Here is a 17,950-nt window from a genome sequence, read left to right on the forward strand (position 1 = left end):
CCAGGACCAGGACTAGGAGACCAGGACCAGGACTAGGACCGAGAGGGTTTAAGCTCAAAGAGGGAGAGGGTGAGTGCGCCTGGAAGGAACGTGGGGCTCTTTCCCAGTGCCTCTGGGGTTTTGCCCATCAATCTACTACCTCACTGAATCCACCGTGTGTTGGGGGGGGGGGGGAGAGAGAGAGATACAGGCTAAAATAGAAGACAGCTACCAAGAGCTGAAGGGCAGTAGGCAGAGGAGAAAGAGGCTGCTTCTGGCCGGACAGAAGACTGTAGAGGGTCTTGGCTGGGAAGCTAGAAGTGTGAAAAGCGGACCAGGACGAGATGAGGCAAGGTTAAGACGTAGGTCCGGAGGGCCTGGAACGCCAGGCGGAGGATTCTCAGTGCGCACAGGCGTAGGGACAGCTGACGCCACACAATTTGGGGTCCGGGCAGGGACGTAGACCCCGGCCGCTAGAGGTCGGATCAGGACTACCCGAGGAGAGCAGCAAGGCGGCGGAGACGAGCCACGGATGCGGCCAGTTAGGCCGCGGGGATCTCCAAACGCCGCCAACTTTTCCCCACGGCTGGGCCGGCGCGGGTGTGGTCTCGGGAGTGGGCGTGTCCCCTTCCTCGGGATCCCCGCGTGAGGCAGCCCGTCGCCCCGCCCCCGCCGTAGCCGCGGTCCGCCTCCCGAGGGCTCGCGGGGCTGCCGCCCGATGCGCAGCCGCAACGGATCGCTTCCGGGGGCGGGTCAGCGGAAGTGAGGGCGGCTGAGGCTGGGCGGCCGGCTGTGGTAGGAGGGGCTGTGAGGTGAGTGAGTCCCGGAGCTGGAGTCTGAGGTGAGACTAAGTCCGAGTGCCGCTCCGGAGGCGGGAGCTTGGTCTCTCAGCCCGACTGTGGACGCGGCCTAGTACCAGGCGCTGTGCGGAGCCCACGGCTCCTCTTCCCGCGCCAGTTCTCGCGGGAGCCCGTGCTGTCCGCCACGCTCGGCTGAGGGTGGGAGGACTCAGTGCCCGGGGGGTAATTACTCGCTCGAGTCACCCAGCTTCGGTGGCTCCGCTACAGCAGACGCTTCTCGTTTCGGCCGCGTTCCTCGGCCGGTCGGGCCACTTCGGCCGCCTCGCTCCTTCTGGGACCCGGGCCGGGGCCTGTGGGTCCGAGGGCCTCCAGGGCAGGCGGCGAGAACTTGGCCGACCTTGGCCCCTTGGGGTCGGGGAGTTACGGGGGAGGGGAGGCGGGTCCCGGGCAAGGTCCCCGCAGCGGCTCCCCCAGTGCAGCCGCTTGGGGCCCACGCGGGCTGTCGCTCGCCAAGTTCCACCGAACGCGGCGGCCTCGGTGGGGCGCCCGGCGCGGGGGTGATGAGAGCAGACCCTGCTCTGGAGGAGCCCCGAGCCTCCTGCGGGAGAGCGTGTGTGAACAGGCCATGACAGCGGCCTGGAGAGGGGTCGTGGGAACGCAGGGGTGCTGAGAACCAGCCTGCATGGCCAGCGGCCTGGGGGAAGTCTAGCGGATGACACTTGGGGCGCGGAGGGGGGGTGAAGGCTAAGCCGGAGTTCTCCGTTCGTGAACAAACGTTGAAGTGCTCACTGGGGACTAGGCAGGCTCTGTGCCTGGGGAAGCTCCTGCCCTGCGACAGACAGCAGATTACGCGGGTTCTAATTACTATTGTGAGAGGACTCGGAAGGAAACGTGGGTGCTGCGGGAGAGGAGGCAGTAAGGATCTGTCAGGGCAGGGGAGGTGATGCTTGAGCTCTGAAGAATGATGAAGAATGAGCGTGGTGAAGAAGGTGCTGGTGTTTCAGGCAGAGGGGATAGTGTGAATAGGAGCTGAGAGGCGGCCAGCGTGGTTGAATGGCAAGGGGAACGTGGGAGGTGTGGCTGTCAAGTGTGCAGGGGCCCATGTGCGGGCCTTGGAGTTTGGTCTGGTTAGGTTGGGCCTGATTGTGGAGGACCCTGCAGGCCATGCCCAGTATAGATGTTACCCTGTTAGATATAGCGAAGGGGGGTGGGTGTTAAACATAGGAGCAGTGTGTCCTAGAAAGATCCCTCTGGCTGTTGTGTTAGGCCTGAGTCTTTGGAGGTAAGTTTGGAGAGGAAGTGGCTGTAGTGTCTAGAGTGAGAAACACAGGGAAGCACTGTTCTGTGAAACTTGTGGCAGGCACTGACATTCAGCACAGAGCCTGGCACACAGAGGGACTTTGATAAAGGCTTGAACTACAGGGAGTTGAGCCCATGCAGAAGGCAGCACAATTTAGACCAGACTTGAAGTGCTTTCCACTGGCGTGACCACTGAGTGACCTTAGATACTTGCCTTCCTCTCTCCAGCTTCCTTTCCCCATTTGTATCATAAAGTGAGTGATAACTCCTCTCCCACCGGTGAAAGAGAAATCCTGCAAGGGAGGTTTCAGTCCATCCCCTGTTCAGAGCCTGTCCTTGGCTCCCCAGTGACTTCTTACTTGAGTATTCCCAGCCTTCATGACTTGACTTTACCTTTCTTTGCTCCTCTTTACGCCTCTCTTGCCCTCCTGTCCTGGACCTGTGCTATTGTTGCTGTTTTTCATCCCTTTCTACCCCCTCTGAACTCACCATGAGGCCTTGGGGCCAGGGGCCTGAGTTCACCTGGCCATCTGCTTAGTGTACCTTTCTTAAGAGTGATTTTCAGCCTTTGCTAAAATTATGTATTCAATTCCTATTTCTCTTCATATCGTGCGTTCCTTGAGAGCATGGGTGTGTCTTACTCCTTCCATAGCCCCTGCAGTGCCCAGCACAGGGCCTGGCACAGAGTGGGTATTGTTATATTTGATGAACAAGGCAATGAGTTCATTGATTGCATCTGCTCACCATACAAGAGCAGCTGAGAAGAATCAGGAGTGATCCCATCCATCTGTGTCATGTTCATTAAGCACTTTAAAATCTTACCCTATTTCAATCTTACCCTATTTCACAGATTGAGCCTTAAAGTAATCTAGGATGGGAGCTCTTGTCCTCTTTTTACATATGAAAAATCTTACCCTATTTCACAGATTGAGCCTTAAGGTAATCTAGGATGGGAGCTCTTGTCCTCTTTTTACATATGAAAAAACCCAACATTCAAAAAAGTCAAGGGACTTTCCTAAGGCTACAAGACCAGTAGATGGCTAAGCAGTATAAAAATTTTTGGCTGTTTTCCTTGTAGCCCAGTAGACTGAGATTGACAAGAGCTGGCTGTTTATTCTCACGTTGTCTACTTCACATCTCTCCCTTGCCAGGACTCAGCAGTGCTAGGCTTGGTGGCACATGCTGGGGCTTTTACACTCCATCTTCAAGAATGGATGCTGGGTTTGGATGATACCTACAATTTGGCTTTTAAACTACCAAGAAAGTTCTATTTATTTATCTACAAGTAATGCCTCAGGAAGTCCGAGGGATCAGGAAGCTCCCAGAGTTGGCCAAGCTCATGCCACAGGTCTGGAACAGAACCTTCAAGGGTCTGGATTTGGAGCCATTGTTGAGTGAGGGCAGCCTCTTGGGTTGTTTTTCTCCCCTGTGAAACATCAGAGAAACCTTGGTGTTAGTCATGGCTCTGCAGGACCTGGTTTTTGTGGGGCTTGTGTGGTGGCCATTGAGTCTCCACTGTGGGGGGTTGTTTCACAGGAAGAGAAATCTGGTGTTCCTTAAAGATGGCCTGATATGAAGGAATCACGCCTCCAGCCTCCCCAGGCCCCCAGAACTGCCCTGTGGCTGGCTTGTCCTTCAAGTGCAGGAGCCGGTTGAAATGTCAGGAATGGAAGCCAATGTGGTAAGGGGCATTCCCAGGGCAGGGCTTTGGTGGGGAAGGGTTGAGCACTGGGCCTGCTGAAATTCTGCAGGAAATTCTGAGACTCTACAATTAATTCTTCCTTCCCCTGGAGGCGACCCTTCCACATACCCTCACTGCTTGCCCCCAACAGGCAAAACCAAGTGTGGTCTTGGGGACAGTTAAGGAGTCAATGTGTTTCTGCCTTTTTGGGCAGAGGGAAGAGTGGGAAACCTATGTGATCCCTACACCCAACTAATTCCTCATGCCTTCACTGGATCCTCCCAGCATTTACCATGCCTTGGCAGCAGCAGATGTCCCCTTAAGTGGCTGGCAACTGGGGAACCTGCCCTCACTTATATTGAGACTTGACCCACACACAGTGCCCTGTCCCTGGGAATGGGGACTTCAGTCTCCCTGCTAAAGGGGGGTGGGGTGGTAGAATAGAATAGTGGTTGGACCCATCTCTGAGACTGCTTGTGTCTCTCCTTTAGACCATCCCAATCTGGCAAAACAAGCCACATGGAGCTGCTCGCAGTGTAGTGAGAAGAATTGGGACCAACCTGCCCCTGAAGCCATGTCCCCGGGCATCCTTCGAGGTAAGTATACTGAAAGGGCCTGGTTAAGTAGAAGCTCAGAGGCTATGGGAGGATGGTGCTGCTTCTGTGCCAGGTATTGCTAAGGCAGGTTGCTTTCCTGATCACTTTTTCATTTTGTCAAGAAATATTTATTAAGTGCATATAATGGATACTGGTCACTGTGCCTTTCTGATTTCACAAACTATGACCACAACAGACTTCCAGTCTGTTCATAAATAACCTTGCATCTTTGATGCCACTAAGTGACTAAGATTTCATCAGGCTCCTGCAGTCCAGTTCATCAGAGTAGGCCAAAGTCCCTTGTTGAACCAGATTCCCAGAGTAGCCATGTCTGCCCTGAGGTGTTTCCCCGAAACCCTGACAGGTCTCGCTGTGGGACAGAGTGCTGTGTGACTGAGTTGAACTCTGCTTTTCTTACCAGCCCTAAGACTTGACCACTTAGCCACCTATTTTTATGTTTCCCTGAGGCCATTACTCCCCATCCTTTTCTTTTGGGCCGCTCCTTTACTAGAGCACCTAAGGCTTACCTCTGTGTCTAGGGTCCTTTGGCACCCACTGTGCAGCAGGTTCTTGCCAGGCCCATGTTTTTGAGACCCCCCCCCCACTTCTGCAGTGGAAAGCTAAGTCGCATTTATTAGGTCCTAGCTACCTCCCTTTAAGAACTAATGGTTAAGAACCAGCTCCAGGGGCGCCTGGGTGGCACAGCGGTTGAGCGTCTGCCTTCGGCTCAGGGCGTGATCCCGGCGTTGTGGGATCGAGCCCCACGTCAGGCTCCTCCGCTATGAGCCTGCTTCTTCCTCTCCCACTCCCCCTGCTTGTGTTCCCTCTCTCGCTGGCTGTCTCTATCTCTGTCAAATAAATAAATAAAATCTTAAAAAAAAAAAAAAAAGAACCAGCTCCAGGCTAAATGCTTAAGATGTGTACATTTTGGGGAACTGGAAAACAAGAGAAGTACTTCAGCTTTCTGCCTACACAGGGGAAACAAATACACGGGCCCAGGTGGAAACAGAAATGAAGGAACCTGAGTTTCTGTATCAGATGCGGAGCTGTGAAATCGTAGGAACTCGTTCTGGAGTCAGAAATGGTGTCAGGGTTGGCATTAGAGTCAGGAATGGAGTTGGAAGTATGTGATGTGGGGTGGCTATCCTATGACCTGGATTGCCACTTATCCAGGATTGCCTGAAGGGCATGAGCAGGATGTGGTCCTAGTTGCCTCAAGCATCAGAAACAAAGGGGAGCACAGCTAGGGGGTGTGAGGGACTCAGTGGATGTTGCCCCTACACTTGGCTATAACCTCTTCAGTCCTTTGGCCAGATGCTGCTGGGCAGGGACGATCAAGGGCACAGGCTCCCACAGAGCAGGAGTGTGTGTGAATAGTATTAGTAATACTAGCTGACGTTTACTGAGCACATACTGTGTGCCAGGCACTGTGCTAAATTATATGTGTTAACTCATTTAATTGTCAATAGCAGAGCAGCATTCTGGAAAGGAAAGCAAATGGAGGCTTACCCTAAATGGCCCATTTTAGCAGTAACTTCTGGGTCAGTGGAGGTCCTTTCCTGTGTAACCTTGGAGCATTGCATTGCTCCTGTGAGACGCAGGTTCCCTGTCTAAAGGCTAGAGCTATCAACTCCGGACCCACCCACCAACCTATAGCAGAAACATCTGAACTTAACTCGTGTAGATGGGTTTTTGAGAAATTGTCCCTGGATATCTGTTGTAAATTAATTCCTTTAATTATTTAAAGTAATCTTGCTGATTTATTTTTTAAATTTACCCATCCAAAAAATTATGAAATGTGAAAAAAAGGAAAATAAATTACTTATAATCACATACTCATGACACAAAATAGTTAATGTTTTGGTGTAGTTCTTTTCCATCTTTTTCTAGATGCATGTGTTTTTTTTGTTTTTTCACTTTGTTAAAATCATAGCATGATTGAATCCTCCTAATCTTTCATTTAACATAATGTCATTCAGCCTTGTCTGTTCCCTGGTTGTTGTTCATCTGAGTTGAGGGGCTGTTTTTAAGGAATCCTCTTATCCTTTTGGTATAATCATTTCTTTTTATTTAAATCCAAATATTCAGATTATCAAGTTTGCTTAAAACAGTGTTGCTCTGACAGTATAGATCCCAATTAGCTTCGGAGGTGTTGTAAACAGCCTGCCGGGGAAGCTTCCTGTTGATGTCCTTGTACCTGTATTCTCATAGCTGGAGAAAGCAAGATGCTCTTAGTAGCCATTTCTGTTGAAAGGTAACTCTTGCCAGTCCCGCTAATGACTCCTTTGCTCCAGTCAGGGGTCAGCAAATGTTTTAAGAAGCCAAATAGTAAATATTTTAGTATGGGGGCCATAACTTCTGTTAAAACTACTCGTACAGTTGCAGCTTAAAAAATACCACAGACGATACATAAATGAATGGGTGTGACTTTCCAATAAAACTTCATATATAAAAATAGGTCCCAATCCCACTGTAGGCCACCATGTTTTGCTTGGAATATAATAGCCTCATAACCGGTCTCTTCACTCTCTCATGCATGGTCCACATGGCAGCCAGAGTAATCTTTCAAAATCTGATTTTTACAATCTTCCAGTGGCTCATTATTGGTCTTAAAAGTTTTTTAATTCACTTTCCTGCCTCTTGCAAACCACCCTCTACCCCCAGCTCTGTCCTGGTGTGCTAAACTACTTATAATCCCATAAACTCTCTTCTGTCCTTTTTCCAACCGAGAACTGTCTTCTCCCCTCTCTAGGAAGACTCCCTGATACTCAGGGCTGGATTAGGTGCCCCTCCCATGTGTTTTGCAGTCTTTGATAGTCTCATGTCAATAAATGTTTTAATTAATGACTTTTGCTTTCCTGTAGACCCTGCCCAACATCTCTGATCTGTGTCTGAGGGATGTACCCCCAGTCCCAACCCTGGCTGACATCGCCTGGATTGCTGCGGATGAAGAGGAGACATATGCCCGGGTCAGGTAGCTGGTCTGCTGGGGAATGGGGAGCTCCTTCCCACACAGGGTAGCAGGCAACAGGGAGAGTGCTTATGCGGGGCTGAGGGCAACAGGAACAAAAGCTGTGGGCTCTGAGTGGGAGTAGAACCTGGCTGTGTTACTTGTGTAAGAAGTACAGTGGCCAGCTGCCTCTGACATACTTATCTTTCCTGGTCCAGAAGTGACACACGGCCCCTGAGGCATACCTGGAAGCCCAGCCCTTTGATTGTCATGCAGCGCAATGCCTCAGTTCCCAACCTGCGTGGGTCTGAGGAGAGGCTCCTGGCCTTGAAGAAGCCAGCCCTGCCAGCCCTAAGCCGCACCACAGAGCTGCAAGATGAGCTGAGCCACCTGCGCAGCCAGATTGCTAAGATAGTGGCAGCGGATGCAGGTAGGAGCCCGGGTCAGGGCCACAATTTAGCAGATTGTTCCTTTCCCTCTGGCTTTTGGTACAGGATAAAGGTAGGAAAATGATGGTCCATGGTTCAGGGGGACACAGGCCCAGGGCTCTGGGGTTGTCCTGAGGACTGGCCAGCCTGTAGTAATCCTTGAATGGTTTCCATCAGCCATTTTGGGCTGACTGGTTTGATTAGGAACAAAATCTTCACTTAACCTGTGAATGCGCCCCCCCCCCCCCGCCCCTGGCAGAGTCCCTCTCTTGGCTACAAAAACCAACACCCTCTTCCAAGTGTCGTTAAGATCACATCTTCCGTGAGCCCTCAGGCAGCTTCCCTTTTCAATGAGAAATAAGAATTCTCCACCATTAAGAGAGAGATTCCCTTTAAGCTATCTTCCTATCTATCTTCCCTTTCCTTGTTCTCCTAGAGACCACCTCTCTATCCCTCCACCTGTCTGTCTGCAGTTAAGGCAGAACCACTGGAAATGAATGGGAGTCTGCCTTGACCCAGTGCATGAAACACCAACATTGGATCTCTCCCAAGCTGTCCGGGGTTTATCATCCTATTCCTTCTATCCATCCTCACTTTTTTGCTCCTTGCCAGCTTAAAGTCCTAGCTCCCAGATCTTACCTGTTGGTAGAACACATGAAAATCATGGTGTTCTTTGTAATCTTCATATATTTAATTCACTCATATGGCAGTTTAATAGAGGAATTATACTTGAAATTTTCCATTTATATGTTGGCTACATTTTTGTCATCCAAGAGACAAGCTGAAGTAGTTGATGAAAAATGAAACAAAAAATCTTTTGTTTTGGAAATTTTTCAAGATTTGAGAAACTAGGACTATCACCATTCTATTTATTTTTGCTATTTCTTCTAGTCACAGATAGGAGCATAGTCAGAAGCACTAGCCCATTTAGAGAAAAGGACACATTCCGGCCTTGGTTCTGTCACTGTTGCTCTGGTAGAAATAGGGCTGTCACTGCATAGCCCACTGCAGAATGGGAGCTTTTAGAAGCTAAGCCTTTATGGGGGGGGGGGGTCTACCCTCCCAGAACACTGGAAGAGCTCAGTGCTTTTCTATCTTCTGTAGATCCTGAGAGGGGAGGGTAGTGGAGGAACCCTCCACTGGCTTACAGATAACATCCTGGGCTCTCCCAGAATGTCATGATGTCAAGCCCAGGAAATGAATGTTTGATAGGCACTGCTTGTGGGGAGAAGATATTACTGCCGTATTCTAGTCCCAATGTCCATCCATGCCTATTGTTTTCTCTTTCAGCTTCGGCTTCATTAACGCCAGATTTCTTATCTCCAGGAAGTTCAAATGTCTCTTCTCCCTTACCTTGTTTTGGATCCTCATTCCACTCTACAACTTCCTTTGTCATTAGTGACATCACCGAGGAGACCGAGGTAGAGGTCCCTGAGCTTCCAACAATCCCCCTGCTTTGTTCTGCCAGCCCTGAATGTTGCAAACCAGAACACAAGGCTACCTGCAGCTCATCTGAAGAGGACGACTGTGTCTCTCTGTCCAAGGCCAGTAGCTTTGCAGATATGATGGGGATCCTGAAGGACTTTCACCGGATGAAACAGAGCCAAGATCTGTAAGTATATGATAAGGAGCTCTGGTGGTGTGTTTACTGTTTAAGTCACCTGTGGCCAATGATCTAGTAGAAAGAATGTACAAAGTTAAGTCCTCAGTAGTAGTTATGTGTTACTTCATTCACAAAGCTTGCTTGCTTAATAACACCTGGGGCTCCAGTTTGAGGAAAGAGTAACATTTTACATTTGGTTGGGGTGATCTAACACAATTGTTAGTAGAAATTTTACAAGGCAGCTCATCTAATCCAACTTCTGTCACCCAGGGGAGCTTTACCACTTCAGTACTTATACTGCTGGTGACAGTATTCCCATGCTCCACCTTGCAAAATGGGGTTGCATAATAATTATTTTAGTATCTCAAACTGGTAGACTTTCTGATGGAAGGAGAATTTCATAAAGTTGGGGTTTCTGCTTTAAAATACAGTGGTCCCTTATGCAAACCAACTCTCCAAATCCAGGCATTTGAGACTCTAAACCTGGCTGTCCAGCGGAATTGCTAAGATTTGTTATAAATACACCTTAAACTTACTAAAGCAGAACTCCCAAGGAGTGGAGCCTTGTGTCTGGGGATCTTTTCCTTTGTTAATGGAAAGAGCTGGGTTGATGACTAAAAATGAGAAGGTAGCACCATCAGCAAAGATTCAGAAGTGTGACAGATCTTATACCTACCTAATGGAGGTATAAGTAGCCGTTATACCTACATAATGACCAGTAAGATGTCTTCATAGGAATGTACGTAAGTTCACTAGAATTTAAAGCGCCTATTTTCCAGATATCTAGGACACTCTTTTATGATGTATTAGGTAACTCAAACCTACCCTAATCTGGAGTTGGTTTTGTTCCTATGGTTCCCTCGTGATGTGAACGTTTTACTATGAATTCTAGATCTCTTATAAAAACCTCTGGAAAAAACCCTTAATAACAGATAAGTAATCTGCCTGATAAAGAATTCAAAGTAAAGCTCATGAAGATGCTCACCAAACCGGGGAGAACGGATGGACAGAGAACTTCAGCAACGAGATGGAGAATACGTCAAACTGCTAAAACTAAGTCACGGAGCTGATAAACACAATAACTGAACTAAAAAAATACACTAGAGGGGTTCAGGGCAAACTAGATGAAACAGAAGAAAGAACAAGTGAACTCAAAGACAAAGCAGTAGAACTCCCCCAATCAGAGCAGCAAGTAGAAAAAAGAATAGGGGAAAAAAAAAAAAAAAGTAAAGATAGCTTAAAAGCTTAAAGGAATTTACGGGACATCATCAAATGGACTAATGTTCTCATTATAGGGCTCCCAGAAGAAGAGAAAGGTACAGAAATCTCATTTGAAAATAGAATGGCTGAGGGGCACCTGGGTGGCTCAGGTCATGATCCCAGGGTCCTGGGATTGAGCCTTGTATTGTGCTCCCTGCTCAGCAGGGAGTCTGCTGCTTCTCCTCCCCTCGCTTGTGCTTGTACTTTCTCTTGCTCTCTCTCAAATAAATAATAAAAATAGAATGTCTGAAAATGTCCCTAACGTGGGGAAGCAAACAGACATCCAGATCCACAAGGCCCAGAGAGTTGCACATAAGATGAGCCCAAAGAGACCCTAAAAGCAGCAAGAGAAAAATAACTTAGGTAAAAGGGAACCCCCATAAGACTATCAACGTGTTTTTCAGCAGATACTTTGCAGACCAGAAGGGAGTGACACAAAATATTCAAAATGCTGAAAAGAAGAAAACTTCCAACCAAGCAGAGTCATTCCAGACAAGCAAAAGCCAAAGGAGTTTATCACCACTAAATCAGCCTTACAAGAAATGTTAAAATGACCTCTTTAAGCTAAAAAGAGCACTAGTCAGTAATAAGAACACATATCAAAGCGTAAATCTCACTGGAAAGATAATAAAAATAGCAGACTCATCACTTAAGGTTAAAAGGACAAAAGTAATAAAAATAACTGATTATAATAAGGGGTACACAAAATAAAAAGATGTAAAATGTGACATCAAAAACATGGGGTAAAAATGATGAGCTTTAGAATGTGATCGAACTTAAGTTGGCAACTATTTTATCAACTTCGACTGTTATAGATAGTAAGTTGTTATACTTAAGGCTAATCTTAACTACAAAACCCTATAGTAAATACACAAAAGATAAAAAGGAATATAAGCATACCACTAGAGAATGTCATCAAACCACAAAGGAAGAGAGCAAGAGAAGAAGGAACAGAGAAGAACTACAGAAATAGCCAGAAAACAATTAATAAAATGGCAATAAGTACATACTTACCAATAATTCTACTTTAAATGTACACGGACTATTCTGATCTAAAGACAAGAGTGGCTAAATAAAAAAACAAAACGATATGCTGCCTACAAGAGACTCCTTTAGATGTAAAAACACACAGGTGAAGGGATAGAAAAAGATATACCATTTAAATAGAAACCAAAAGAAAGCTGGGGTGGCTATACTTCTATCAGAAAAAAGTCAACTTTAAAACAAAGATTGTAACAAGACAAAGAGCATTATATAACGATAAAAGGGTCAATCCAACAAGAGATGATATAACATTTGTAAATATTTATGAATTATAAAGCAAATATTAGACATAGGGAGAAACAGCCATACAATAATAGCAGGGGACTTAATACCCCACTTATATCAATGGATAGATCATCCAGACAGAAAATAACACTGGCCTTAAATGACATGGTAGACTGGGTAGACTTAACAGATATATACAGAACATTCCTTCCAAAACCAAGACAATATACATTCTCAAGTGCACAATGGAACATTTTCCAGGATAGATCATATGGTAGGCCACAAAACAAGTCTGAATAAATTTAAGATGACTGAAATATCAAGCATCTTTTCCAACTACAGTGATAAGAAACTAGAAATCAGTTACACAAAACTGGAAAATTCACAAGTATGTGGAGATTAAACATCTACTGAACAATGGGCAGGGGATGGGGTCAAATCAGAAACCAAAAGGGAAATAACACCTTGACACAAACAAAATGGAAATATACCAAAATTTAGGAGAGGCAGCAAAAGAAATTCTAAGAGGGAAGTTTATAGCAGTGAGTGCCTATCGCAAGAAACAAAATTCCCAAATAACACAACTTTACACCTTAAGGAACCAGGAAAAAAAGAAGAGCAAATGAAACCCAAAGTTAGAAGGAAGGAAGGAAGGAAATAACAGGGATTAGAGCAGAAATAAATGAAATAGAAACTAAAAAGCAATATAAAAGATGAAAGTAATTGATGGGTCTTTGAAAAGATAAACAAACTTGACAAACCTCTAGCTAGAATCACTAAAAAAAAGAGAACTCAAAATCAGAAATGAAAGAGATATTACTAATACCACACATTCAAAGGATAAGAGACTACTATGAAAAATTATACACCAACAAATGGACAACCTAAAAGATGGATAAATTCCTAGAAACATACAATCTACCAAGACTGAATCATAAAGAAATAGAAAATCTGGACAGACTGATCACTAAGGAGATTAAATCAGTAATCAAAAACCTCCCAATGAACAAAAATCCAGGACCATATAGATGGCTTCATTGGGTGAATTCTACCAAACATTCAGAGAATACCAGTGCTTCTCAAACTCTTCCAAAAGACCAATATTTCTCAGACGCTTCCAAAAAAGAGATAATGAGGAAACTCTTTCAAACTCATTTTATAAGGCCAGTATTATCCTCACACCAAAACCATACAAGGACACCAGAAGAAAATAAAATTATAGGCCAATATCCCTGATGAGCATAGATGCAGAAATCCTCAAAAAAATATTAGCAAACTGAATTCAACAATATCTTAAAAGGATCATACACCATGATCAAGTGGGGTTTATTCAAGGAATGTGAGGATAGTCCAACATCTGCAAATTGATGTGATATACCACATTAGTAAAACAAAGGATGAGTCATATGTTCATCTCAAGAGATGCAGAAAAAGCATTCAACAAAATTCAAGATCCATTTGTGATAAAAGCTTTCAACAAAGCAGGTATAGAAAGAACATACCTCAACATAATAATAAAGGCAAGATATGACGAGCCCACAGCTAACATCACACTCAACAGTAAAAGCTGAAAGCTTTTCCTCTAAGATGAGAAATAAGAAAAAGATGCCCATTCGCCTATTTAGTCAACATAATATTGGAAGCCCTAGCCCGAGCAATTAGACAAAAAAAAAAAAAAAAGAAAAGAAAAGAAAAGGCATCCAAACTGGAAAGGAAGAAGTAAAACTCACTATTTGCAGATGACATGATATTATACAGAAAACCCTAAAAACAAAAAAATTGCTAGAATAAACGAATTCAGTAATGTTGCAGGATACGAAATCAATAACTAAAAATCTGGTGTGTTTCTATACACTAATGACAGGCTGTCAGAGAAATTAGCAACCCCATTTACAATTGCATCAAAAGAATTGAGTATCTAGGATAAAGGAGGTGAAAGAGCTGTATACTGAAAACTACAAGACATCACGGAAAGAAATTAAAGAAAACACAAATATTCCATGCTCATGGATTGTAAGAATTAATATTGTTAAAGTATCCATACTACCCAAAGCAACCTACAGATTCAATGCAATTGCTATCAAAAGTCCAATGGCATTCTTTACAGAACTGGAAGAAAGTATTCTAAAATTTGTATGGAACCCCAAAGACCCCAAATAGCCAAAACAATCTTGAGAAAGAAGAACAACGCTGAAGGCATCATGCTCCCTGATTTCAAACTCTTATTACAGAACTATAGTAATTAAAACAATATGGTATTGGCATAAAAACAAATCAGTGGAGCAGAACAGAGCCCAGAAATAAACCCACACATATATGGTCAATTTACAACAAAGGACCCAGGAACATACAGTAGGGAAAAGACCGTCTCTTCCATAAATGGTGCTGGGAAAACCGGACAGCCACATACAAATGAATGAAACTCAACCACTCACTACCTTACACCATATGCAACAATTAATTCAAAATGTACTAAAGACTTGAATGGTAAGACCTGAAACAATAAAACTCTTAGAAGAAAACACTGGCAGTAAGCTCCTTGACATAGGTCATGATAATGTATATTTTCAACCAAAGTAAAAGCAACAAAAGCAAAAATAAACAAGTGGGACTATATCAAAGTAAAAAGCTTCTGCACAGCAAAGGAAACCATCAACAAAATGAAAAGGCAACCTATTGCATGGGAGAAAATATTTGCAAATCGTATATCCAATAAGGATTAATATCCAAAATACATAAAGAACTCATACAACTCAATAGCAAGAAAGGAAAAGACAAGACCAAAAACCCAGTCTGATTAACAAATGGGCAGAGTACTCTAATAGACATTTTCCCAAAGAAGACATATAGATGACCAATAGGTACATGAAAAGATGCTTAACATCGCTAATCATCAGAGAAATGCAAATCAAAACCACAACTTTCACCTCACACCTGTTAGAAGGACTTATCATCAAAAAGATAAAAAATAAGTATTGGCAAGGATGTGGAGAAAAGGGAACCCTTGTGACTGTGGATAGGAATGTAAATTGGTACACAGACTGTGGAAAACAGTATGCAGGTTCCTCAAAAAATTAAATACGACACCACGTGAGGGGTGTCTGGGTGGCTCAGTCAAGCGTCTGAGTCTTGATTTCAGCTCAGGTCATGATTTCAGGGTCTTGAGATTGGGCATGGAGCCTGCTTAAGATTCTCTCTCTCCCTCTCACCCCCCCCCACCCAAAAAACCCTACCATATGATCCAGCAATTCCACTTGTGGGTACTATCCAAAAACAAAAACACTAACTTGAGAAGATATATGCACCCCCATATTCACTGCAGCATTATTTACAATAGCCAACATATGGAAAAAATTAAGTGTCCATCAGTGGATGAACAGATAAAGAAATCGTGGTATATATACAGAATGGAATATTATTATTCAGCCTTAAAAAGATTGAAATTATGCCATTTGCCTCCCCCCCCATCTCTCCCCCCTCTAAATAAAAGGTGGGGGCGCCTGGGTGGCTCAGTGGGTTAAGCGTTCAATTCTTGATTTTGGCTCAGGTCATGATCTCAGGGATGTGAGATGAGCCGTGTGTTGGGCTCTATGCTGGGCATGGAACCTGCCTAAGATTCTCTTTCCCTCTCCCTCTGCCCCTCCCCATCTCTTAAAAAAATAAAAATAAATCTTGCCATTAGCAACAATATAATGCCTGGAGGGCATTATGCTAAGTGAAACAAGCCAGACAGAAAGAAAGCTATATGATCACTTACATGTGAATCTAAAGTCAAAAACCACCACCACCACCACCACCAAGCTTGTAGGTACAAAGATTGGTGCTTGCCAGAGGCTGGGGGTGGGGATGAGAGAAATACTAGATTAGGGTATCAAAAAGGTAAAAAAACTTAAAAATTTTTTAAAGATTTTATTTATTCATTGACAGCACAAGCAGGGGGAGCAGCAGAGGGAGAGGGAGAAGCAGGCTCCCTGCTCAGCAGGGAGCCAGATGTGGGGCTCAGTCCCAGAACATGAGATCATGACCCAAGCCGAAGGCAGACGGTTAACCAACTGATCCACCCAGGCACCCCTAAAACTTTTTTTAATTAAAGAAAAATTGTACCAATAGGTGACAATAATGTATTATACACTTAGAAATTTAAGAGGGTAGAACTCATGTTAAGTGTTCTTTCCAATTAAAAACATCTCAGAGCTCCCCTGATGGGCAGACAGGGTTGTAGGAAATCCTCACAGCACACCTTTTCCCCAGTACTAATAAAAGTCAGAATAGCCGTGCCCACAGTCACTTCCCCTGCTGACCTGGGGAAATGCTATTAAGACAGCACCAGGAGGTGGGAGAAGCTTAGTCACCACAGGCCAACTCTAACCGGTTGATAGTCCTTTACTTTTGCCCACATTTTATAGCCATTTCGGGAAGTAGTAAAGCATTCTAGTTAAACCAGCTAGCTTGGTTTTGGATTCTGGATTTGCTACTTACTGGCTGAGTGCCTAGTGACTTTGGGCAAACCGTAGAACCCTTCTGTTTCAGTTTCTTCATCTTAAAAAGACTGGAATAGCACCCACTTCATAAGATTGTTGTGAGGACTAAATGAGATAATGTATTCAAAGACACAAAACACTGCCTAAGAGCAAGTACTTAATGTAAGCTGTTATTTCGTTTCCAGGAACCGGAGTTTATTAAAGGAGGAAGACCCCGCTGTCCTTATCTCTGAGGTCCTAAGGAGGAAGTTTGCTCTGAAGGAAGAAGATATTAGTAGAAAAGGAAACTGACAGAACTCAGCTCTGCAAATTCAGTCTCATGCTCCTGGAATTCCTTCAATAGCTGCCTTCCTCACCACAGACCTTCTGCCTCTCAGAAATCTTTTGCAAGTCTTGCTGAAAGCTAGAGCTTGGACTGAAGGAGAAGAGTTGGATCATGCTTCCTTTGCTTTAAACCTTAGCAGAAGCTAAGGCCTGTTTTGCACCGAGACACTTGTTACAGGTAAATGTATAGGTTGAAATGTCTCAGTCTAAAGGGTGAGACAGAAGTTTGGTTTTTTCCTTGCCTCTGTGTGAAAATAGGTCCTAAATGAATGGCTTACTTCACTGCATTAGACCCCATAACTGGTCTCACCGGACATTTTGTGCCCAGCTGTCACTCTCAGCGGCTTCCTTGCAGCAGAGCAGGGCTGAGGGGTGAGGGGCTATAAATGTCTGTATGTGTTGACAGGGCAGGGAAAATCTTATGCTGCTCCTTCATAAACTGACACCAATGCCCAGCAATCACCCTCTCCCCCTTTCCTGTCCCTAGATGTAGAGGTCAGACCTCTGGACCAGCGGACACTTGGGCTGTGGCTGGGAGGCCTGGGCTGTTTTTTTCTTAAATATATTTTGTAATACCGTACAACCAAATCTACCCTCCCAGGCCCTGGGGCCTCATGGGTTCCAGGTTGAAAACGCTTTCTCTTCCATGGACTTTAGTTTAAGCCCAGTAGGAAAGAGAATGGGAAGGAGAAACAGAGCACCATCCTTCTTCCAGGCCCTTGACTGCTCCTTTGCACTGGGCCCAAGGTTTGTACCTACCACACCATGCATGACTCAGACGCCCTCAGGTCCCTTTCTCTACGGTATGCATCCTGTGTGTGTGTGTGGGTGAAGCACTACCTGATATTAAATGAAGGATATGGAGAGATGCTGCATGTGCTGTTTGTCTCTGAGTTGTGACCACCTGATATCCCTCATCGAGTATAGGATTCCTGTTAATTTTAAGGTGTGTGAACTTCCATAAACAGGTTCCTGACTTCCCCTCTTTCCTTATAAAGTCCTGCCTATATAAGAGAAAACTTCCATAGGGAGCCTCTTGTGCCCTTCTGTAGGGATTTTACCCTAAACTCTTAAAGTAGTTCCATCTTAGAACTTGCACACTTACCCCCCTGAAGCTGTTTAGCCTCTTAAGGTAGCACACCTGCAACATGAGAAACTGCCACCTGGTGGGTAACATTTTGGATAGAACACAGGTGTTGAGATGGGACCCTTGGCAATGACAGAACATATAACTATTAAAAACTTGCTTTTTCAGAAATAAAATAGTAATGTTTTAATTA

General features: G+C 44.9%; 1 protein-coding gene across 8 annotated transcripts; it reads left to right on the forward strand.

The window, feature by feature from the left end:
- Positions 1-17,933, forward strand: MTFR1L (mitochondrial fission regulator 1 like). Of its 8 annotated transcripts, none has more exons than XM_044390482.3 (7): positions 1-69; positions 3,615-3,759; positions 4,251-4,355; positions 7,220-7,329; positions 7,524-7,735; positions 9,024-9,345; positions 16,532-17,933. In XM_044390482.3, exons 2-7 carry the CDS (start codon positions 3,736-3,738, stop codon positions 16,635-16,637), a joined length of 879 nt encoding a protein of 292 aa, XP_044246417.1. In that variant the 5' UTR covers positions 1-69; positions 3,615-3,735; the 3' UTR covers positions 16,638-17,933. The 8 variants fall into 8 exon arrangements, with proteins under 8 accessions (XP_044246417.1, XP_026372783.1, XP_026372786.1 ...); XM_026516998.4 differs by lacking the exon at positions 1-69 and adding an exon at positions 208-791; XM_026517001.4 differs by lacking the exon at positions 1-69 and adding an exon at positions 686-791 and having other exon boundaries at positions 9,060-9,345.
- Positions 17,934-17,950: the final 17 nt, after the last annotated feature.

The sequence above is a fragment of the Ursus arctos genome, unplaced genomic scaffold (genome assembly GCF_023065955.2).
Source record: "Ursus arctos isolate Adak ecotype North America unplaced genomic scaffold, UrsArc2.0 scaffold_32, whole genome shotgun sequence".
In the NCBI taxonomy this organism is placed as follows: domain Eukaryota; kingdom Metazoa; phylum Chordata; class Mammalia; order Carnivora; family Ursidae; genus Ursus; species Ursus arctos.